This window comes from Theropithecus gelada, chromosome 9 (genome assembly GCF_003255815.1).
Source record: "Theropithecus gelada isolate Dixy chromosome 9, Tgel_1.0, whole genome shotgun sequence".
NCBI lineage: Eukaryota > Metazoa > Chordata > Mammalia > Primates > Cercopithecidae > Theropithecus > Theropithecus gelada.
This window is the reverse complement of record NC_037677.1, coordinates 48,192,806-48,216,993: the sequence shown is the minus strand read 5'-3', so window position 1 is coordinate 48,216,993 and position 24,188 is coordinate 48,192,806. Positions and strand designations below refer to the sequence as shown.

At 48.8% G+C, this 24,188-nt stretch overlaps 1 protein-coding gene across 1 annotated transcript in view; it reads right to left on the bottom strand.

The window, feature by feature from the left end:
• GRID1 (glutamate ionotropic receptor delta type subunit 1) overlaps nucleotides 1–24,188 on the bottom strand; it is a 753,633-nt gene that overhangs the window by 508,456 nt on the left and 220,989 nt on the right. Inside the window, exon 4 of the mRNA XM_025396749.1 lies at nucleotides 22,923–23,128. Coding sequence (XP_025252534.1) covers nucleotides 22,923–23,128 — 206 coding nt within the window. The remainder of the gene's footprint in view (nucleotides 1–22,922; nucleotides 23,129–24,188) is intronic.

The window sequence follows — 24,188 nt, the reverse complement described above, 5'->3', positions numbered from 1 at the left end:
CATCACCAACACCATTACCAGCACCACCAATAACACCATCACTACCATCATCATCACCATCACTACCACTACCGTCACTATCACCATCACCACTACCACTATCACCACCACCAACACTAACACCAACACCATCACCACCACCACCATCACTGCAATCACATCACCACCATCATTACCACCACTACCACCACCACCACCATTACCACAATCACCATCACCATCATGACCAACACCAGCACCATCACCAACACCATCACTATTACCACCACCACTGATACCAACACCATCCTACCACCACCACCATTCCCATCACCAACAATAACAACACCATCACCACCATCATCATCAGTATCACCACCACCATTACCATCACTATCACCATCACTACTACCATCATCACCACCACTGCCATCATCACTAGTATCATTATCACCACCATCATCATTACCATCATTATCATCACCACCACCACCATCACCACCACCATTAACCTCACAGATCACAACCAATTTGACCTTCAAAAAGTGAATTAGAATATCCCAGCTGAGTGGAAAAATGCTCAACATCATTAATTATCAGGGAAATACAAATCAAAAGCACAATGTGATACCATGTCACTCCTGCAAGAATGACCATAATCAAAAAATCAAAAAATAATAGACTTTGACTTGAAGGTAGTGAAAAGGGGACACTTTTACACTGTTGGTGAGAATGTAAACTAGTACCACCTCTATAGAAAACGGTGTGGAGATACCTTAAAGAACTAAAAGTAGATCTACCATTTGATCCAGCAATCCCACTACTAACTATCTACCCAAAGGAAAATAAGTCATTATACAAAAAAGATACTTGCACATGCATGTTTATAGCAGCATAATTTGCAATTTCAAAAATATGGAACCAGCCCAAATGCCCATCAAAGAACAAGTGAATTAAGAAAATGTGATATATATATACACACCACCATGGACTACTATTCAGCCATAAAATGGAATGAAATAGTAGCATTCGCATCCATCCTGGATGGAATTGCAGACTATTATTCTGAGTAAAGTAACTCAGGAATGAAAAACCAAACATCGTATGTTCTCAGTCATATATGGGAGCTAAGTTATGAGGATGCAAAGGCATAAGAATGATACATTGGACTTTGGAGACTTGGGGGAAAGGGTGCGGGGCGTGGCAAGGAATAAAAGACTACACATTGGGTACAATGTACACTGTTCAGATGATGGGTGCACCAAAATCTCAGAATTCACCATGAAAGAATTTATTCGTGTAACCAAACACCACCTGGTCCCCCAAGAACATATTGAAATAAAAAAATTAAAAATTTAAATAATTTTTTAAAAATTCCAGGCTGAAGAATTTCAGACAATGGATGTAGATACTCCACTCTTGAGGGATGAAGTGTAGTTCTCCGCTCTTTAAGTGTGGACTGCAAATAGTGAGATCTTTCCAAAGAGGGCAGCATGGAGGAACAAAGGGTCATTTTTTAGTGAAGAAACCTTACAAACACTACCTCAGCCAGGCAGTCAAGGTCAACACTAACAGTGATAAGTCATGTTAATAGTAAGTACCCTTGACATGGTGTGATGAGAATGGCACTACCTCCATGGTCTTCTTTCCCAAACCCATAACCCAAATCTAATCATGAGAAAAACATTAGATAAATCCCAGTTGAGGGGAATTCTACAAAATACTTGACCAGCACTGCTCAAAACATTAAGGTCATCAAAAGCCAAGAAAAGCCTGAGAAACTATCACATCCAAGAGGTACCTAAGGATACGTGACAACTAATGCAATGTGGTATCCTGGATAGGATACTAAGACAAACAAAACAAAAGGACATTCGGTAAAAACCAAGAAAATATAGGTCGGTCACAGTGGCTCACGCCTGTAATCCCAGCACTTTCGGAGGCTAAGGCAGTGGATCACTTGAGCTCAGGAGTTAGAGAGCAACCTTGGAAACATGGAAAAACCCTGTCTCTACAAAAAATACAAAAATTAGCCAGGCATGGTGGTGCGTACCTGTAGTCCCAGCTACATGGGAGGCTGAAGTGGGAGGATTGCTTGAGCCTTGGAGGCGGAAGTTGCAGTGAGCTGAGATCACGCCACTGCACTCCAGCCTGGGTGACAGAGTGAGACAGTCTCAAAAACAAACAAACAAACAAAAAAAAACTAAGAAAATATAAATGAAGTATAGACTTTAGTTAATAATGCATCTGTATTGGGTCCCTAATTATGACAAATGTTCTATACTGATGTAAGAAGCTAAAAATGGGGAAAACTCGGTGTGGGGTATATGAGAACTCTCTATAGTATCTTCATAATGATCCTAAAATGTAAAGTTTATTCAAAAAATTGGAATTTCACCCTAAATTATATAGAATACACTTCTAAAATACTCCTCTAAAGTATTTCCTCCTCCCCAATTATCCCTTTCTTAGCTCGATGTTATGTTGATGCTCACCCAAATATTAGCACTGCCCTTCCTCCTCGCCACAGGCATCCCATCCAGGGCATCCTGTTTCCTGAGGCCACTCAGAGCTTTCAGGAACACAGATGTGAGGAGGCACATCTATGCTGCAATGGCTCCCACTGTTTTTTTGTTTTTTTGGTTTTTTTGAGACGGAGTCTCGCTCTGTCGCCCAGGCTGGAGTGCAGTGCGGGTTTGCGCCATTCTCCTGTCTCAGCCTGTAGTTGGGACTACAGGCACCCACCACCACACTCGGCTAATTTTTATTTTATTTTATTTATTTATCTATTTATTTATTTATTTATTTATTTTTGTATATTTTAGAAGAGACGGGGTTTCACTGTGTTAGCCAGGACGGTCTCGATCTCTCGAGCTCGTGACCCACCTGCCTCGGCCTCCCAAAGTGCTGGGATTACAGGCGTGAGCCACTGTGCCTGGCCGGCTCCCACTGTTTTAAGGACTGATTATAGCCTCTAGCATGGCATACAGGATCCTTCCCAGCCTGGCCTCCTTTTCCTCCACATGCCTCTTTTGATGTTGCTATATTAAAACACCAATTGCTCTTTCCTCCAGAGACTTCCTCTAGTGCCCATGCTCTGTCCATCTGCGCTCCTACCCTTGCTGCCCCACTGTTTTCCCTGGTTGGCCCTTGCCTGTCCTTTAAGACTTGGCTCAGACAGTGCTTCCTACAGAAAGCCTTATTTTGCCCCAGGACAAATGTATTGGCTTCGGAGGACGCCCTGGCAATCCCTGTACTTACAACTATTCTGTATTGTCGTTGATTGCTTACTTTCCCTAAGGACAGACAAGTGCTCTCACCTATGTCTCTCCATTGCCAACCTTCAACAAATATTTATTTAATGATGAGTAAATGACTTTGGGAAAAAAAAGGGTGGCATGAAAACTCATGGCCAACAATCCAGGGCTTTTGTTCCTGGGTTTTAAATTACAAATTCTGCTCTTCAGAACTCCATTATCCTCACTGGAGTCCTATATAACCACATCCATTATATGGCAATGTAATGGAATACTAGATTTAATTATAACAGGATAATTAATGTCAAGGTATTGCCAGTTTGGACATAAATATTAAATATCACCTTCTATGTAACTATTTTCCGACTGTGATTGCAAGAATTAGAAATTCCAGTTTTTGATGAGAAGTGCCTTTGTCATGGGGGAAGTGATGCCAAGTGGAACATCTGGTTTGCAGGCTGCCTCCATCCTCCAAGTAGAATGCCTCCTCCCTGGCTTGAGGCTGGGCTCCTGACATACCTGGCCCTGCCACATCCTGTCTCTCACATGCCCTAGTGCAGACCACCACGCCTGGCCCTTTGAGTTTCTGGAGGGATCTGTTCAAGTCTCTTGGGAGATCCTCAAGTTGCACATCCCCTTATGGCCTCCATTTCCCTCCACAACATGAAGTAAGAGCAACCACAAGGAGCAAGGGAGACTCAGGAGTTATGACAAGGTGCAGACAACACTGTAAGTCAGGGAGGGGAAGATGAGCTGCTGTGGACCAGGAAGGCTCCTCCTGGGCCTCCACCTGTCTACCACATCTTCTCCTCCAGCCACCTCTTAAGCCCTGCTTTGGCTCTGTCCCTAAAGTTGCAATTTCATTCTGCATCTTAACAAAAACTTCACCTCTGGTCAGTCACCTTCAGGCTACTCTCAAATGGCAGGATCATGAATGTTCATAACGCAAAAGCCACATACAGGACACAGTGCTTCCAGGTTAAGTCCTCTTCCCAACTATGGATCCTGCCAGAAGTCTGGAATGAACAGGCCCAAGCTTCCTCCTGGCTTGCTGGAGCCCTGCATACTGAGTCCCTGAGCTTCAGCATAGAATATAAGAAATCCTAACAGCATTAAGTCACAATGCTTTGACAAAGCCCAAACTAATGTATTCAGAAAGACCAAATGAAGAGGAAGATTGCCCAGCCAGTCTCCAGCTTCTCCAGCCCCTCACTCTTCCAAGTCCTGATTGAACCACATCACAGATTCTGAGCCCAAACCACCCAGCTCGACCCTTACCAAAGTTTTAACCCAAAGAAAATGTGAATAATAATAAAATGATTGTTGTTTTAAGCCACTGAACTTTGAGGTGGTTTATTACACAGCAACAGATAACCAGAGCAAAGGTCCAACATCAGAGCCACTGCAGTAAACAAACACCTCTCAGATCCTTCTTCCAGCAGCAAACTTCAGCTTCCCACACAGCCTTGGTCCCACTGTCAGACAGAGAAAGCTATTCTGTCCCTTCTCCAATGTGCTGGTGCTTCTGGCTCAAACGTCTTCCTGAAACATTCATTCAGGCCCCACAACCACAGAACCTGGCATCCCCTGACTCCTGTCAATCTCACACAGAAAGGAATTCTCATGCCTACCTCACTCCGACCCACCAGCCCACAACTAAAGTAAAAATACACTTCGGGCATTCCATGATTGAGCTGAGACCTCCTGGTTACTTGTGTTTCTGAGAAAGCCAAAATGATGCCAAAGGCAGAGTGGTTCTGATGGAAAGCACAAGCTGCATCATCATCATCATCATCATCATCACCACTATCATCATTATTGTCTTCATAATCACTATCTTCAATCACCATAATCATTATCAATCCTATCATGATCATCAATGTCATTGTCATCACCATTGTCATTGTCATCATCAATCATCAACAGCACCACCATCACCATCATCATCACCACCATCACCATCATCACCCACTATCACCACCATCACCACCAATGCTACCATCTCACCATCATTTATCTCCATCACCATCATCAACACCATAATCATCAACACCATCACCATCATCATCACTACCACCACCATCACCATCATCACCATCACCATTATCTTACCATCATTATCACCATCACCATCATCATAATCATCACCACAATCATCATCATCACCACCATCACCATCATCACCATCATCACCACCACCATCACCATTATCATCACCATCATCGCCATCATCTTACGATCATTATCACCATCATCACTATCACCACCATCATCACCACCATCATCTCACCATCATTATCACTATCAATATCACCACCATCACCGTCATCTCACCATCATTATCACCATCAACAGCATCATCACCATCAAAATCGTCATTATCACCATGACCAGAGTAATACCAGGGACATTTACTGAGTACTTACTATGTACCAGGAACTATTCTAAACACTTCAAATGACTGTCTTGTTAAACTCTCATCACATCTTATGATGTAGTCCTGCCACTATCCCTACTTCAGAGATAACAAAACAAAGGTTTGGAGAAGTTTTATAACTTGCCCACAGCCACCAGCCATAAGGGCAGTGCTTGGATTCTAACACCAAACAGACAACTCCAAAAGCTAGACATGCTCTTACCTGCTCTGACGTCTCTCCCCTCAAACCTGCTCCTTACCTTGGTTGCTTTAGAAACATTCCACTGGATACCCCAGGACTCCAAATACAACCCTGCAGGGCCTCAGTCTCTGCATCTGAGAAATGGGAGCAGTGACAACAGCCTGGCTCTGGACAGAGTGACAGACCTAAGAGCACCTTGTGCCATAGAAGGGAGACAAATGCAGTCATTTACTAACCTACTCCAAGCCAGGCACTTCCCCACACATTACCTCCTTTAAACTTTACCACAGCCCTGGGGGTGAGCAGGGACTAGCTTCTTCATTTTACCAGTGAACACAGGTTCAGAGAGTAAGCAAAGCTGAGTAACCCCCAAAACCCTGCTCTTTCTGCTGTCCCCAACTGTTCCCCCCTCCCTACCCTGAGGACAGGTACCACATGCTGAGCCAGGCACAAGGTCCCTCTGTCTGACCCTGTCAGAGAAGCAGGATCATTCCCTGCACATTCACTTAGAGCAATTAATGAGCCAGGATGTGCTTGCTTTGCATTTCCAGGGGCTGACGGCCATCCTGGGCATGGCCCCTTCTGCATAGGAAGAAATACCCAACAACTGGAAGAGGAATGAGCAGCCCCGGAGCTGGAATTCCTGCTCAGCCTCTCCCTGGCACTGGAGCTCCACTGGGTGCCTGGATAGCTTATACAACTTCCCTTTACCTATCTTCCTTTGGAAGCTAAAACTAGCCAGATTTGAAAGGACACTGCCCCTCATAGAAAGAAACAGTCATGATTTTTTTAATTGGTCACTGAAATAAATGTGCAAACAGTGTTCCCCATTTCACAGATAAATTTATTTTTTCCTCACCTTTTAATTGGCCTCTGTGGTCCAGTATGTCTGGACCACAGCTGCTGCCTCTGATGAGACTGACCCTCAGGGCCACCCCTGGGGTGTGAGCACACATGAGGGAGGGGTGGAGACAAGGGGAGAGCCCAGTTGGAACTGTTGGGCCCCACTTTCTGCAGCTCTTAGTGCCCTGCCGTGCGGGCCTGGGCAGTGATCAAGTCCAGAGTCCAGGGACACAGGACTTCAGAGCCATGGCAGCAGAACCAAGGGACCCAAGCATCACTGCAAAGGCTCTGAAAGGTACCCAGCTTTGAGGATGAACCAGGCAACTGCTTGATTTTTGAATCAAGTCATGTCATGATTTTGGTCCCGTGCAATGCCAGGCCTGACTACTTCTCCGCCCCAACACTGCCAGTGCCCTGGGGGATCTGGAATGAATGGTGGGGATGAGGATTGGAGTCTACTGGGTCACAGGAGGGGAAGGGGGACCTACTGAAAACCACCTTATCCTAAGGGCAAAGCTACACTCCAAACCTAGGGAACAGAGGACAGAGGGCCATAGCCTGGAACCTACCAGTGATGCTGAGAGTGGAGGGGAAGCAGCTGGGAGCAACAAAGAATGGGATGGGGTGTGGGATGCCCCACATCACTATCTCCCACAATGTCAGCCAGTCCTTTATGGTGGAGGTAGGGGCATCACACAGTTTCAAAGGCCAGTGTGGAAACAGGCAGACAAAGGTGGAACACATGCAAACTCTGCACCCACCCCCATACCCACACGTGTCCACACATTGGCATCCCTGCTTTGTTCACCTATTGGCACAAGGGCAAACAAATCGCAGCCCTGAGGAGGGGAGGCCCTGCACTGGGCTCGGTAGCAGCCCTGCCTGATTCTCATTAGGTGATGAACAGGTTTGTGTGGTTGGGGTTTGTTATTGCTGTTGCTTTTGCTGCTTCCCCGAATTCCCTGCTGAAGGAAAAAGGAAAGATGCACTGGAAAGGGCATGTCCTCTCTCAGCTCTTTCACAAGGAGAGTCCTTGGAGCAGCAAGGCAGGCCCATTTGCACACACATTAATAATGTACAAAGCTCTTTAGGCTGATTGCTTGCTCCTCACAGGAAGCCGCTATGGTGGCTGCCAAGAGGCTGAGCTCACCCCTGTGAATTCGCTCCGTGAGGCACAAAGCAGGAGCCAGCCTGGCTTCCCACACCAAGGGCCCATGCAGGTGGCCTGAGTGAAGGGAGCCCAGAATGAGGCTGCCAGGCAGGGGGCTGCCCATCCAGGCCTCGTGGCCCAGGCAAGTAGGAAGACAGAGGGAGCACCTCCCCAGGGTAGCCATTCTCAGCTCCCAGGCTCCCTGTTGACTGACAACTATAGATTACCATTTCCTCAGGATTTCTGTGTCCCTGAGCTGCTTCCCATGGAACCAGAAAGTGGCAGAGACAACACCTTAACCCTGGTCCCTTTCCAAATCATGCTGCTCACCTGCTCACAAACCTCCAGTGACTTCCTGTTCAATTGAAACCAAACCCAAAATCTGACAAAGGCCTGAGAGCCCCCAGTGCTTTGATCTTGGACACCTCCCAATGTCACCTGCCACCACTCTCCCCCTGGCTCACCTGGCACCAGGCACATCCTCCTCCTCACTGATGCTCCAATGTGCTGAGCTCATTCCAGCCTCAGGACCACATGCCACTCCAGCTGCCACAATCCCTCTGCAGCAGATCTTGTTTGGGGGGCTCCATCACACCCTTCCGGTCTCTCGATAAATGCCTCCTTCTTGGCATCATTGTCCCTGACCACGGCTCTACAGTGGTGCCCCCACGAAACCACTCTCTTCTTACCTTACTGTATTTTTCTTCCTGGGGGTTATCACTACCTGTACGACTTTCGGTTTACTCATTTATTTGTTTAGTGTCTGACCACCACCTCCACTAAGATGTTAGCTCTTGAAGACAAGGACTTTGTTTGTCTCAGTCCCTTTATATTCTCAGGGTCTAGAACAGAGCCTGGTCCATATTCACTGCCCAGTTAATATTGAATCCATTTCAAGACAGGCAAATGAGACCCAGAAAGGCAAGGCAGTGCCCTATAGTCATACAGGGAACAGGACACAGCCAGGGCAAGAGCTTGTGCGAACCTTAGTCCCAGGCTCTGGAGAGCTCCAAGGTGTGATATGGGGAATTGGGCAGTTCCCTACTGGCCTGGCTGATGCAGTCAGTGACTTGCTGAGCATCTACTCTGCATGGTCCATTCAATGCACTTCAGGGAGCAATCGTAAGGTAAGGTTGGTCCCTCCCTGCAAGTGAGATATGGTTTTAGAAAAACATGAAAATTAAGGCCACAGCACAATGCAGTAATGCCTCAGCACTGGCCTGGACAGGCTCCCTGGACATGCTGCACCCACAGCAGGGACTGGAGGAAGAAAATCTGACAGTAGAACATAAAAGCACCATGGCTTCCACATGACTGTCAATGGGCAAGACTTTGCCACTCAGGCCCTAAGTAGGAAGCTACTTCTCACGCTAATGGTCAGGCAGGCCGAAACCCTCCCCACCCCAGCACAGACAGGGAACCAGCAGAGTCAGTGTGTCCCAAATGCAGAAAGGAAAAAGCCATAAGACCCACAAACTGGAAGTTGCCAGTCCCAAGATAGTTAACAACCAGCAGCAGCCTTGCGGAGTACTGCTAGGCAGAGCAAACCAATGCCAATGATCACCACCCATCTAAAGAGCTGACCTTCACACAGGAAAGACCAAAAGTGCCTGTAATGGTTAAAGAGCTCAGTTCACATTTAGGGTAGAATTTGAGCAATGGTGGATAAAAAGAACAAGAGCTTCTGGCAACTACAGTTGACTCTTGAACAACACAGATTTGAACTGTGAGGCTCCACTTACCTGTGGATTTTTTTCAATCAATGTTTCACCGAATGTGACTGCCTCTCCTTCCTCTGCTTATCCCTCCTCCACCTCTCCCGCCTCTGCCACCCATGAGACAGCAAGACCAACCCTTCCTCCTCTTCCTCAGCCTACTCAACATGAAGATAATGAGGACGAAGAACTCTGTGATGAGACGCTTCCACTTAATGAGTAGTAAATATATTTTCTCTTCCTATGATTTTAATTCCATTTTCTCTACTTTACCGTAAGAATATAGTATACAATACCTATAATGTACAAAATATGTGTTGATCAAATGTTTATGTTATCGGTAAGGCTTCTGGCCAACACTAAGCTTAGGAGTTAAGTTTTGGGGGAGTCAAAAGTTATACACAGATTTTTGACTGCATAGGGGGTTGGTTCCCCTAATATCTGCATTGTTCAAGGGTCAACTGCACGAAGGAGACCCCTAAGGCAGGTCAGCACCCACCAACAAAAGCAAGAAGGGTACTGGAATCACAGAAAACAGGGGTGGTACCTTGAGGAGCCAAGGAAAGAAACAGGAACTCAGCCGGGCACGGTGGCTCATGCCTGTAATCCCAGCACTTTGGGAGGCCGAGGTGGGTGGATCACAAAGTCAGCCGTTCAAGACCAGCCTGGCCAAGATAGTGAAACCCCGTCTGTACTCCAAATACAAAACATTAGCCGGGTGTGCTGGCACATGCCTGTAATCCCAGCTACTCCAGAGGCTGAGGCAGAGAATTGCTTAAACCTGGAGGGGTGGAGGTTGCAATGAGCCAAGATCATGCCACTGCACTCCAGCCTGGGCAACAGAGCGAGACTCTCATCTCAAAAAAAAAAAAAAAAAAAAAAGGAAAAAAAAGGCAGGCCAACAGAGCCAAACCCCCATTTAAAAAAAAAAAAAAAAAAAAAAGGAAAGAAATAGGAACTCCTAGGACCACTGACTCCATTTCAAAAAAAAAAGGAAAGAAATAGGAACTCCTAGGACCACTGTGCTAAGAATGACTGCTGATCCTCAGCAAGAAAGGACTGGGAAAGGAGAACAGGGCTTGTTTCACACTATTCTCATAGTTAATGAGCTTAAGTTGACAGTATATATGCAATAAATCAGACATTGCCACTTGACAGTCTACAAGCCTTATCAGCCCTGCCACAGGCAGAGTTGGCCAACAGAGAGTTCAGCATTTTTGTAATTAGCTACAAACATTTAAAAACTAAGAGATTTCACAGAAAGTCCAAATTTCTGGCTCCTTTTGAGACACAAGAAATAGTGACCACACCAGGCCTTCTCAGGGGAATCTTGGCAGAGCCTAACAGTCCTCTTCAGAGAAGGATGTTCCCCAGGTGCCTGCAGCTGCAATACTCTCAGTTCTTATAGCCCACCTGCTGTCTGCCTTAATATCCCTGCCTGGATGCCACAGGCATTTGGATTTATGGCCTGCTATCATGTCAAAGGGTGGCTTTAGCCATTCTTCTCTGACCCTTTGATTGTCCTCAAAAGCTCCAAGTTACAGAATTACCCAAGAGTGGTTCACGTAGTGGCCTGGATGGGATGGTTCCACTTGATCATCACAGGGCGAGAGAGTAGCAGCTATGCAGCCCCTTCCCACCCTGCTTCGCTAGGCGCAGGGCAGTCTCCAACTAGGTATTCACTGTTTTCTCTCTCTAGTGTAGTCTGGCAGTGCTTCAGGGGCAGAGACCATGTCCTTCTCCCCCAAAGCACCCAGTGTAAGAGGTCCGGGGATGGAGCCCATTCTGTCTTAGTGGTGGACTGGCCACCGACAGGCTGCTGAGAGATGCCTTCTCATCTGGAGAGTAACTCTGCAGGCAGAAAGCATCAGCAGCTGTCCCTCTTTCTATCAGCCCAGTAACCAGCACTCCTGAAAAGTCACTAGTAGCTGCTCCTGCTCATGTGCTCCAATAACGGCCCAGATGGGAGGTGCCCTGTGAACTCCCACCCTGCTCCTGAACAAGATCCGAAAGTGCCCAGCCAGCATCTGGAGCCCAGGCAGCACTTAGCCCTCCTCTTCTCCCCCTCTCCCTTGGACTCTAACATCCTCTCCAGCTGAGTGCTGGACTGCAAGCCAGTTCTCAAACCCAGCTGGGCTGGCTGGAGATTGTGAGCACTTTGTCACTTTTTCCTAGCCCCTCCTCTTACCACCCAAGGTGCACCCCACATCTGGCTTTCCTCACTTGGCTCTGGGAGCTATGCTTCCTGACACAGAGTGAGTGGGAGCTATCCTTCTGCCAGGCTGGCCACAGCTCCCCATCTCTGAGCCACAGGCACCTCCATGCTTGACCCCAACAGTCCCAGATTGGTTCTACAATCTCAGCCAAACACCACCCACAGGCACAATAATGAAACTACAATTTGCAGAGCACCATCCCTGCACCAGCCCCTCTCAAGCGTGTTCCTCATTTAATTCCCATGGCAACCCTCTGGGAAGGTGTTAATACCACAGCTTATGACCAGTAAACAGCCTCAAAAAGATGGCACTGATAGCAGAGTTGGGCTCTGATTCTGTGTCCATTTGCTCCAAGGACAATGTCCCTTCCTTTGTGCCACCAGCAGCCCCAGCCCTGGGGGAAAAAAAAAAGCATCATCATGGCCCCAGCTGAGCATCTGAAAGCCTCAGGTTTCCTCTGTGAAGAGGAGAGTGGGTGGAATGGGTGTGGGAGGAGGGGGACACTCTCAGGTGCTCTGCTCTGGCTTTTCTTATTTAAATAGAAGTGGTTCAAGTCCTGCATCTCCCTGTTCAAGTCCACCTTCCCTCCCTGTGCCCATGTACCCAGGGCTTCTTGGATGTGGTTGGGGGAATTCAACCCAACCACAAGAGCACATGTGGTTGTGCTCTTCCTGTGATGATCTACCTCCCTCCAGTTCTTTTCTCCCGCACCTTCACACTTGTTTCCTACAGCAGCTCCTTTCCCCCAGGCTCCGTGACTCCAACTGTGGACCACAACCCCGTACATTGCTTTCCCCGACATCGCTCACAGCATACTTTGGTGATAGTGCAGATATAAGTAATGCAATGGGGAGACGGAGAGGCCACACCATGCCCTGCACAGCAGGCAACTTGGAGGTGAAGAGTACACATGCCTGGTAACAGCCCACCGACCTTGCCACTTCTCTCCTAGGTCCACCGACCTAGCAGCAGGTTACCAGCCCAATCCCTGATGTCAAGCACTAGCACATCCCAAATTTCAGAATGTTGACCTTGCCCAGGGTCACAGAAGATCTTTTCACTTTTCTCAATGCCCTTCATACCCATATCTTTACATTTTCTGAGACTCGTCAATCTCCCCACTCACACATCAGTCACTGGGCATGTTCTGGGTACCCATACCCACATCAAGCACTGTGAGAAAGGAAAAAGGAAAACCTACATCCCAAAATAACCTGTACTTAAAAGAACATTGTGAATCAAATATTAACTCCATTGAGCAGATGAGGAACCAGAGCTCAGAAAGCCACATGGTGAGAAAGTGGGGCAGGAAAGGGGCTGGGTCTGCCTGAACTCTGCCCTTGCCTGCCCTGTAGACAGAAAGCCTATATAAAATGTCCCCAGACTCTCAGGTGCCTGGGAGGTTGTGGAAACTGCTCTTCTAGTTGTCCACTGAGAGGCAGAGGCAGCCCATCCATCCCCTCAGGCTCTCTGCAGATGTGCTGGCAGAGAGAGGACTGGGGGTTGTCCCCATCTCCATACGAGCATTCAGAAGTATCCAGTCCCCTTCCCCATGCTACCTGCTACTCCATGGCAATGTTCACCTAGTCTGCTCTGTGTTATACTCCAGGAGAAAAATGGGCTCTCCCTTGATCTGTCAATGGCAACAAGCTTCCTCTCCCAACAGCACATAGTGGTGGAAAAAGGCTGGGTTTTGAGTCAGGGTATTCAGCATTCATAGCCCAGCTCTGCCATTTTTCATCTTCCGGACCATGAGCAAACCCCAAAATCCCTGCAGGCTCAAAGCTCCATCCGAGCCCTTCTCTTCCAGCATTGTTGAGAAGACTTCATGAGTTTCAAGGCCTAAATATGGTGAACTTGATAAATAAAGGCTGCCTTTATCCCTCCCTCTGCCCCGCATCCCCCTCTTTGCCATGTTCACCCCAAAGTTGAGCAATGTGGAAGCAAAGTAAGAGTCAAGAGGTACATGACCCCAGGTCACCCGCAGACCTGCCGCCATCTGCTTCCACCCAGGAAGCTCATCTGCACACTAGGACCATGCTAGATAGACAAAAAAAATAGTCCCAACTCTCCATCCCTTAATGCAGCCACTGTCTTGGCAATGTGACTTTGCACTTCCCCCTTCAAGAGCAGTCTTCCATCCAGAGGAGAAGTCTCTTTCCCCTGCCTGTTGGGCTGACTTCATGGCTTGCTCTGGCCAAGAGATTGCAGCAGAAGTCACAATGCACCAGGTCTGAGCTCAGGCTTCAAGCAGCCCTGAGCACTCACACTTGCTTTCCTGGAACTCCACTGCTGCCACATGAATAAGCCTGGGCTAGTGTGCCTGTCTAGCAGCAAGGCTCATCACCCCAGCTTACAGCTGGCCAGTGCCATCCTCCCCAGCCAGCCCAGATGCATGAGCCAGCCCAGCTGAGATCCAGTGAGTCTAACCCAGGTCTGCTGAGCAGGAGGTTCACGAGTAACAACACATGCTTACTGTCACATGACACTGAGTTTTAGGATGGTTTGTTACACTGCACCAGCTAGCTAATAATGCAGAGCCCTTCTTCTCTCCAAGGGGACTGGCAGCTCAAGCACAGATGGCAGGTGACCAAGGCCAGGTTCCTACCAGTGACACAGACAGGAGGCCGGGAAATACTGGGTAGAAGAGGGAAGTTCCCCAGCAAAGGCCCCACCCACAAGCCTGGAAACTCACAGCCCTAAATGGGAACAGTCATTCCTGTTTTCACACACAAATGTTGCCTTTTGGCCTGCCATGCCCCCCCTATCCTGTACCCATATAAACCCCAAACCCCAGGCTCCATAAGCAGAAAGGCAGAGGAACAGAAGAGTGATACAGCAGAGAAGGAGAGAAGAAAAGGAGCATCTGAACATCAAGAGGAGTTTGGTTGGAGACAGTCAGAGAGAAGATCAGCTGCAGGATGGTGAAACTCCAGGGGAATATCATCTTCCCACTACAACCCCTTTCCAGCTCCCCATCCATCCTGCTGAGAGCCACTTCCATCTGACAATAAAATCCCCTGCATTTACCATCCTTCAACTTGTCCATGTGGCCCGATTCTTCCTGGATGCCACACAAGGACCTGAGTACCAAGAGGGCACTGAGCTGGTTAACACTTAAGCCATCTGCAGATGGCAGAGCTAAAAGAGCACTGTAACACACCCACTGGGGCTTTGGGAGTCACAGGCACCCACCCCTAGATGCTACCATGGGGCCAGAACCCAAAAGCGCTCACCTCAGCTCCTGTACCTGCCCTTCTGCATGCCCCCGCTCCCGTAAGGAGCACGCAGCCGAACAAAGGAGCCACATCCCTATCCTACGTCCTGCAAGTGTGGTCAGGGAAGTCTCTCATCTCACCGGCACCAGGAGAGGGCTCTGTTTGGGGATGCCATGTGCAGAGGACGGCACCAGATGTGGACTACATGGCACAGATAGCTTCTCTGAGATAAATTCATACCAATTTAGATAATCTCTCTCATTTCTGCCTCTCATGACCCACCCCCTCCCCCCGCCTCCCACCATGTCTTCTTACAGCTTTGCTGCTAAGCTCCCCAATCAGCTCTTCAGTCAACAAACAGGCTGACTCACCTCAGGCTCAGGGCAAGGCCCCCCCAGGCTGAAAACCCTTGGGGATCCGAGCAGAAAGGGTAATTGAGCCATTTTGGCTGCTGCAGGCTGTTTCCCTTTGTAAATGCCTATTTCTCATGTCTGCTGCCTCAAGGGGCTACCTGCTAATAAGCCATAGAGACTCTGCAGGGAGGAGCTGACACTCTGCTCTGCTATTTAATGACCCACAAAGGAAGGAAAGGCCACCAGGTGTCTTCAGGCCCATGCTTCAGGTTCACAGCCCTCTTTGACCCCAGACAGGCCTTCCAGACAGTCTCTGTAAGGCTTTCAGCACCCCTGAGCACCAAGAATGGGATGGCATGATTTGAGATGGAACTCAAAATAGAAACAACACCCAACCAGAAAATAAACACCAGAAAGTCCAGCAGCACTTAGGCCTTTTTCCCTGATGATTATTTAGATGCTCCTTTGAAATATCAAAAATCAAACATTAAATTCTTACAATGTTTTACTCAGGCACCCTTGCTTGGCTGGAGTGTTAAGAATGTGTTTCATTTGCCCAGTGGGCAATCAAAGTTCCAGATGGTGTTTGTGTGGGGGCAGAAGTCGGTGCTCCTGGGATCCCACCCTCCATCCGTTTACCAACCATAACGCATGGCCCCTGAAAAGGTGATTAAAAAAGATTAACAGGCCCCAGTTCCTGCCCTTAGCATTCCCAGGTCACACAAGGAGGGAGATGCAATAGATGGTCACAGCACAAGCACTGGGTGCAGGGCTAGCTCTGGGATGAGGTGGCAATGGAGGTGTGTTCAGGAGGCAGCAGGCTCTGAGGGATGTGATGGTGCTAACATAGAGAGGGGACAGTGGGCTGGGATGCCAGAGGCCTGCAAGACCAGTGCTGGTTGGTACCTGGACAGAGCTCATAGCAGCTTCCCCAGCACTCAGAGACTTTGGAAAGATGAGCAGGAGGGTAGGGACAGAGGAGGAAAGGGACAGAGCCATGTAGATCCTTAAACACAGACCCTAACAGGACAGCTCTCTCTTCTCTTCCTGAACACAGCCAGGCCCCGCCTTCTGGCTCCCTCTTGCAGCCGCTGAGTTCCAAGCCATCAGAACAAAATCTAGAAACATTTCTTTCTTGTGATCTTATTTCTAAGAATTCCTAAGAGAAAATAGAAATTTCTCAGACTGGAAGCACTTTTGCTAAAGTGCTAAGGCTTCAGAATCCGTAAACAGTGGGATATAATTAAATGCAAATGCAGGGCCACATTCAAAAATTAATCTCCTATAATTAATTAGTAATTTAAAATATTCTGGTAAATGATACTTAAATGGCACAGAATTATCCTAGCTCTGAGTGATAAAGTCGTCTGCTAAAGATTTACCGTGTTAGAGTGAGAAATATTTGCATATATCATGTGGGACAACAGAACATTGAGATTACTTAATTTACCTTTGCTGTAAATGTATTAAAAAGCACAGTCTTTATATTCAAATTGCGGGAGCTTCAGTCACTGCAGCAAACTCTGAGAAGCAATTGATTTGAAGACAGGACTAAACCCAGGCTGGGTTTCTATGAAGGATTAAACTGACCTCCAGGCACACACCATGCCTGGGAAGCCAATCTGGGAGAGGTGTTGGGAGTGGCCCCTTCACCTAATTCCATCCAGCCTGGATGAAAAGTAACATTTTGTACCAGAGCAATAGAAAGCCCTCCGACCAACCAGCTATTCTCTCTCTGCTGTTCTTTCTCCCCTTTTTCTCTCTACAGAAAGAGATCACTGGTATCTAACTGCAGAGGTCAATGCCATCTGCTGCAACTGTCACTGGGTAGCTGCCATTTCTTTTCCAAAGACAGAATACCTCTCCCAGACTGCTCTGCCACCAGCAATGCTCTCCTCCTGGTGGATGTGTGCGCATGTTGATGTGTGGATCTGCACAGGTAATGTGCATGTGTCAGTGCCTGTTGGGCTGTGCCAGTCTGAAGGTCTGGTTGTACCAGTGTATGTGGCTGCTGGTTGTATCATTGCATCAGGCTGTGTCCATGTGTGTGTGTGTGTGTGTGTGTGTGCACAAATGCCTGGTCTCCCACGCCTTCCTCCACTGCTGCTTACCACCCCCCCCCCCCCCCCGCCCCCACACATGCTCATCTCTCTGCACCCCATGCTCCACTGCCATGTGCCACAGCTGGGCCCAGGAATGTCCCACCTGCAGGAGCAGCCCTAGCCTCATTTGCTGACCCACCCAGGCCTAAGGCAACACTCTTAGTCAAACATAAGCCTTCCCACTAGCCAAAGTTTTCAGACCAAAGCCCTTGCTGATGTGCTGGCCTAGGAGTTGTTGACCAGCCAAACAGGCAACCAAAGTATACACACACACAAAAACAGCTTACCCCATTTCTGTTGGAAGTAAGAAACATAAAATGCCCATTCATTTATTCCCTGAACACTACTGTAGACAAGGTCCTATACTGCTCTCAGGAAATAAAATGGTGAACATCACACAGTCCCTGGTCTACAGGCAGCATGTTCTAGTTAGAGGGACAGATTGTTCAACATCTGCAGGACATACAGAAACGGACAGTGCCTGGGCATCAGGGTTGGGCAGGCTGCCCCGTCTCCTTGGGAAGTGGAAGGAAGAAGCAGCAACTGTTCTCTATAAAGATCACAAATGGTCTAAAATCATTTAATTTTTCCACTCTTTCCAGTGAAACAAAAGACTAGAAGGGAGAGGAGGAAACACAGAGGAAACAAAAGGAAAGAGGGAGGCCTATGTACAGTAGAGACAGTGGCATAGAACCAATAAATAAGAGGTGAAAGGACAAAGCTCTGGAGTCCTCAAAATGCCCACGGACACTGAAAGAGGCCTCAGTGATCACAGCCCTGGGGCATAGCTGCTCTGCCAGCCACTGGAATGCCCAGCAGTGGCATGGTATGTGGCCATGACTTTCCATATCATAAACAATCTTGGAGAGGAGGAGGCACTGCCCCTGAATTCCATGCCCCCCAGCATTTGATAGGGTTCCTCATCCATAGGAGACTCCCAATTGGTACTTGATGGGTAAGTAGATGATTGGATGGATGGATGAGTAGATGGACAGATGAATGGATGAACGGAGAGAGATGGATGACAGATGAATAGATGAACAGAATCCCTCCAGGAAGCTGAGATGAAGCCCAGGGCCAAATGACTGTGGACTGGAGTTCTCCCCATCAAGCCTGACCTAGAGAAGAACAAGAACAATAAGGCATGTAAACTGTAGGGTGTTAACTTCTAACACCCTGGAAAGAACCCCAAGAACACACCAGTCCTGAAGTCTGGATTTCCTGCCCCAAGCTAGGTAGCCCTCCCTGCTGACATCCCAGCCTCAACTCCAGCCACTCCCTCCCCTGCACACCCATGACTGCAACTGCATGACATACAAGTTCCTGAATACACTAGGGATCTCCTGACCCCTCTCTCCAGCCCTTCCTTGTCCAGAGTTAGTGCAAGTTCATTCCTACAGACCCAGACCCAGAATCACCTAGTCCAGGAAGCTTCCGTTGACCCTCTTATGACCCCATCTGTCCGTGGCCACAGGACATCGCTCTGTCTTCCGTGCTCTTAGAAGACCTGGCCACACCTCTGCCATTACAGGTAAAGGGGCCTGTTCACACCTCAGTCCTCCCCACCAAGCTGGGAGCCCTGTGAGAGCAGGGACAACAGCCTACATGCCCACATAGAACTTGGCACAGGCTGGGGCTCAGTAAATGCTAGAGAAGTGACAGGAAGAGCCATGAGCAGAAGACAGAAAGTTCCAGCAGCCACCGGCAGGACTCCCAGAGCAAGACCCCTCTCAGCAGCTGCTGCCTTGGTCACTTCAGCCATTCCATGGGCCGTGATCCCCAGCTGGTGAGGAAGCTGGCAGGCTTGCATGAAGAGAACATCACAGGTAGTTGTCACTGTGCACTGAAGTCCCACTGAGCAACCTGTGGCCCAGAGAACCAAGGTCCAGCTGAGGATCCAATGAGTCCAATCCACTCCCCAATTAGGGTATGACTGGAAAGAGCCACCCACACTCACATGGAGGGTCCCAAGGTCAAGCCCAGGACAGAACAGGCCCCCCCTGGAGGAAGGGACCTTCCACAGCCTATACCCTCGGCAGCCCCCAGAACAGCCCCATGGTGGCCCCAGGCCTGGGACCTGGAGACCTGAGTTCTATCACCCTCAGGCCCATCCTCCCCAAGGGGAGCCTCTCCACACGTCTTTAAGATGATGCAGTATTGTGGTGGCTACTAAGATGGTGATGAGGAGGCCTCAGAGGATGAATGTGGAATAAAGACTGAGCGAGGGATGTGAGGGGTCTCTAGGTGGGGCCTGACACACAAGCCCACAGTGTCCCCAGGTGGGCCCCAGCACCTTGGCCTGCCACAACTCCTCCACTCACCCACTCACTGCCAAGGCCGGGCTCGCAGAACCTGTAGGCCCCGCCAGCACAGCCCCTCATGAAATGGAATCACAGAGAGGCTGGTGGTGCCATGTGCCCCCAGGCCAACAGCCACCTGCAGTGAATGAATGCTATTTTGCAAAATGTAAAAGATTCCAGCAGCTCTGTCTTCCTTACTCCCTCCCTCTCCCATGTGACTAGGCTTTTTGAGCAGGGAAGAGGAGAACTTACAACTAGGAAAGCCACATAGCCCACACCAACTGTAGCTCATCCATACCATCCCAGATGCGGCATAACATTGACATGCAGTCGATGTGTGGGGGGCGCTACGGGACACTTACTCCTCCTTAACTGTGCTTTGGGCTTCATAAAATTCAGGACATGTTCTGGCAGTGTGTCATCCTTGTGAACATCATTTGTCCTTGTCACAACAAAGAGGAGGTTGGGTCATCTGCTCAAGAAACCCATGCAATGCCTCCAGGTGGTGAGGAAGGCTTCGTGCAGGGACAGCACTCCCAGGTGTTCCTAGGGGACCTGCTGGGCTAGCCAGTCAGACAGCTCATGTTTACTCCAGAATCCACATTTCTTCCCCACCACACTTAGGAGATACGTTAAAATGCTTTGCATATAAGTACCCTGAGAACCTCTGCCAAACCCTGGCCAGAGACACTGGAACCATATCTTTCCCCGTGAAGCCAGCATGCCCTATTTCCCCACTCCAGCAAGTGCAGTGCTGTACGCTGTGTTCCTGGAATCATCACAGATGGAAGAGAGGGGCTCTGGAGGGAGTAAAATCTGGACTTGAATCCTGTTCAATGCCTAAGTGGCTATTTGTGTGACCTTAAGCAAGTCATTTAACAACTTTAGCTTTTCCGTTTCTTCTGTCTGCAAAGTGTGAGGATTAGAGAACGCACAAAGGCAGAGCCATTGTGGGCATGCGAGAAACCTCAGCTTCTGCGCTCCCAATAGCAGGCACATGGGAACAGGGATCAAGACTCTTATCATCGGTGGAGACTGAAGACTATGGTGGGAGCTGTTGGCCCAAAGTCCAAGTGCCATCCTTCCCCCCAGTCTCCTGCCAACACTCCCAAAGACTTGACTGAAGTTAAGAGTGGAGCAAAAGAAACTGTAGCATACTAGAGGGTGGGGGTTTAGAAACGACCTACTGGATACTATTCTCACCACCTGGGTGACAGGATCCATACTCCAAACCTCAGCATCACACAAGATTCCCATGTAACAAATCTGCACATGTACCCCCTGTATCTAAAATAAAAGTTGAAATTTAAAAATAAAATAATGGCCTGACCAAAAAAAGAGTGGCCACCCCAGAGGCATCCCCAGTCCCATCACAACCAGCAATGCAAGCAGGACAAAGCAAGCCCAGTGAATCCACCACTGCAGGCGCTTGCATAATTAACCACTTGGAAATAACACCCTTAGGCCAGTCTTAGTTATGTGTTAAATCCTCACAGGGCTAGAAACAGGAAGGGGCTAAAATCCTCTAGAAGGAAAATGCATGAATATGTGCAGTGAAAATAAAACAGATGCTTCTTAAAAAGCTATACGCTAAATGCTTTATCATAGCTGTCTCCTTCATCCCTTTTAACAGATGAAGAAACAGAGGCTAACATGGTGATGCAAATGGCCCAAGGTCACACAAATAATAATTCAGGGAGCTAGGACTTGCCCCCAAATCCGTTCAACTCCAAAGCCAATAGTCTTTCCACCCCCAAGCTTCACAACAGAGCAAGGAGGAAAGGAAGCAAGGGGAAGGGGCAAGGAATTGACGAGAAGCAAGAAGCAAGAAGCAAGGGGAACAGCAATGAGATTAGCCGACACCATCACCAGTACAGACTCCAGCTGGGGAAATACTGCCAGAAGAGCCATTCCCTGAGCAGACTTTTGCAAACGCACAGCTGGGTATATTCTGAGAAAGAATGGACATGTTAGTGCTGCTAATCCCAGGCTGCCCATTACTGGACTGAATCACTTCACACAGGGCAACATGTTCTGGTGAAAATGCCGGGAGCCGACAGGACATCACAGCCTGACGGACCACCGGCGTGATTCGGTGCCTGCTTAGCAGAGAGCATCAGGGCTGCTGGCCAATTGTACCATATTAAGCATTCCAAATTTTAAGTTCCCCAGCAGTGGGCTTTGGGCCGGCTCCTGATGCATGAGGTAGCATTCTGAGTAATAATTAATTAGAGGGAAAAGCAGAATAAGCAAGCAAAGAACATCAAATGGAATTAGTATAATGCCATGCTTCACTTCAGTTTACTTTCAATCAGAGAGGACCAGCAAGGTGACTGGGGTTGTCTGGAGAATCTGCAGGGAGCTCTTGGCCACCCTGTGACCTGTTCAATCCGCCTCTGCTCCCAGGCACACCACATCCCCAGCTCACCCCTCAAAACCAACCCAGGCCAGAGGGAGACCTGCCAACTCCAGCCCATCACCTCTCTGCCATTAGACTACCTGGGCCGGCGCCAATCAGCCAACTCATAGGTTATTTCTAGTTTGTTCTCAAATTAATGGATTCTTTACAAATGAATGGATTCTTTACTAACTAATGGATTCTTAAACTGATGGGCCCTGTCTTCATTAGAAGGCTCCAACCTCGAACAGAGATGTTTATAAAAGAAATACACACTGATTATTAGCCCAAGTGCCAAAAAAATAAGAATGCCTAATGTATCCTTCAATGATAGGCAAAGACACCTCTTCCAGGTGCTAAGAAATCCCAAGGCAGACCTACCCACCTCTGCAGAAAGCTGGAAATTTATTTTATCCCTAGAGGCTTACACCTGTCAACAAAGAGAGGAAAATTTAAAAAAAAAAAAAAAAAAATAGGCCTGAGTCTTGCGTCAGAAATCTCTGGCAGTGACTTGCAAACAGGCTTCCCATCAGCCTCCCCACAGCTTCTCAGAGGCTGGGCAGGCCTTGAGTGACCTGTCAGGGAACAATCAGGAGCCAAGTAGTGCTCAGAGAATCCCCCCTCACAGGCTGTGTGCTGTGGGCCGAGCACCCACGTGTCTCCATGTCCATTTAGGCTGTGCATAAGACAACTGTGCCCTACAGCCCACCTGAGCCATCTTCTGCAGAGCCCTGGGCACCAGGCCCCTGAGGCCTCAGGCCCCCACGACCTACCTCGTTGATGAAGGAGTGGGCTCCCTGCGGGCTGAGCAGCAGGATGGCACGGCGAAGCGTGTCCCGGTAGCGATTCAGCTCCTCTGTCTTCATCGTGGTGAAGAGGCTGGTGAATACGTGGCTAATGTTCTTGTCCACCTTTTGTAAAGAGACGTCAAGGCCCAGCCGCGAGGCCTGGTCCAGAAAGCTTTGAAGCCCACGGATATCTGAGCAGTGGGAGAAGAGGAGGAGGAGAAAAATCATCTTTAAGTGGGAATGCACTGGGGAGGGTGTCTAACTCCAACACGTTCCACCCCTGCAGGGCACCGTGAAAAACAAGGGTTCAAGTCTGCCTCAGGGATTCCCCTCAACAGAGGTTGGAGGACACCGGCGTAGACCCAGCCGCGCTCACCAGTGTCCAGCCCTGGCTGACTGTCTCCCCCAACAGGTTGGATGCCATCCAACAGGTCCTATGGCCAGAACATGCCCTTGATTCACGACAAGCTCTCTTTCTCTCCCTATATGGGCCCAATCACAGCAATTCTGGCCTTCAGGCCACATTTGCTGGAGGTCCCTGGGCCTGACATCCCCAGTCCCCTCCAACTCCCTCTGCTCTCCACATGAGGCTCCTTGACCAACCATGGCCAGTTGAGGCCACTGACTGGAGTGGGCCTGGCCTCAGCAGATGGGCAGTTCAAGCCCTCAGTCCCTGCACCAATGCTGCAAATGCACAGCCTGCACCACAGCACCCCAGTCCTGAGGTGTGGGACCCCATCTGGCTTCAGGGACCTGATTTTCCTTGATGAAACATTCCTCCTGCCCGTTTCCAGCTGGAGTGACTCTCACTCCAAGTCCAGTCAGAAGCCCACATCCTGACTGGATCAGGGATGAGCAGGGGGTTCAAGGAGGTACAGAGAGAGCCCATCCTGGCACGTTGGTGATCACTAGGAGAGAGGCCTGTAGGCACAAACCACCCAGGGATGGAAGATTCAACAAGAAGGAACCTGGAAGCCAATATAGTTGCACTGCACAATGCTACAAATCTATCCTTGCGAGGCCTGAGGGTGCTAAAGTTTTTTCAACCAGTGCCAAAATTATCTCTTGGCAGCAGCCTTGTAGAAGCCATTTGACTTTCCCAAAAAGAGACATGCCCAGAACAGAGGCAGGCAGGTCTGAGAGTAAGACATGGTCCTGACGATGTCATTTCAGCCCCTGGGTCCATGTGAGGCTGAAGCCTGTTTCTCCCGAACTTTCCAGTTTCATGAGCCAGTAAATGCCTTTGCTTGC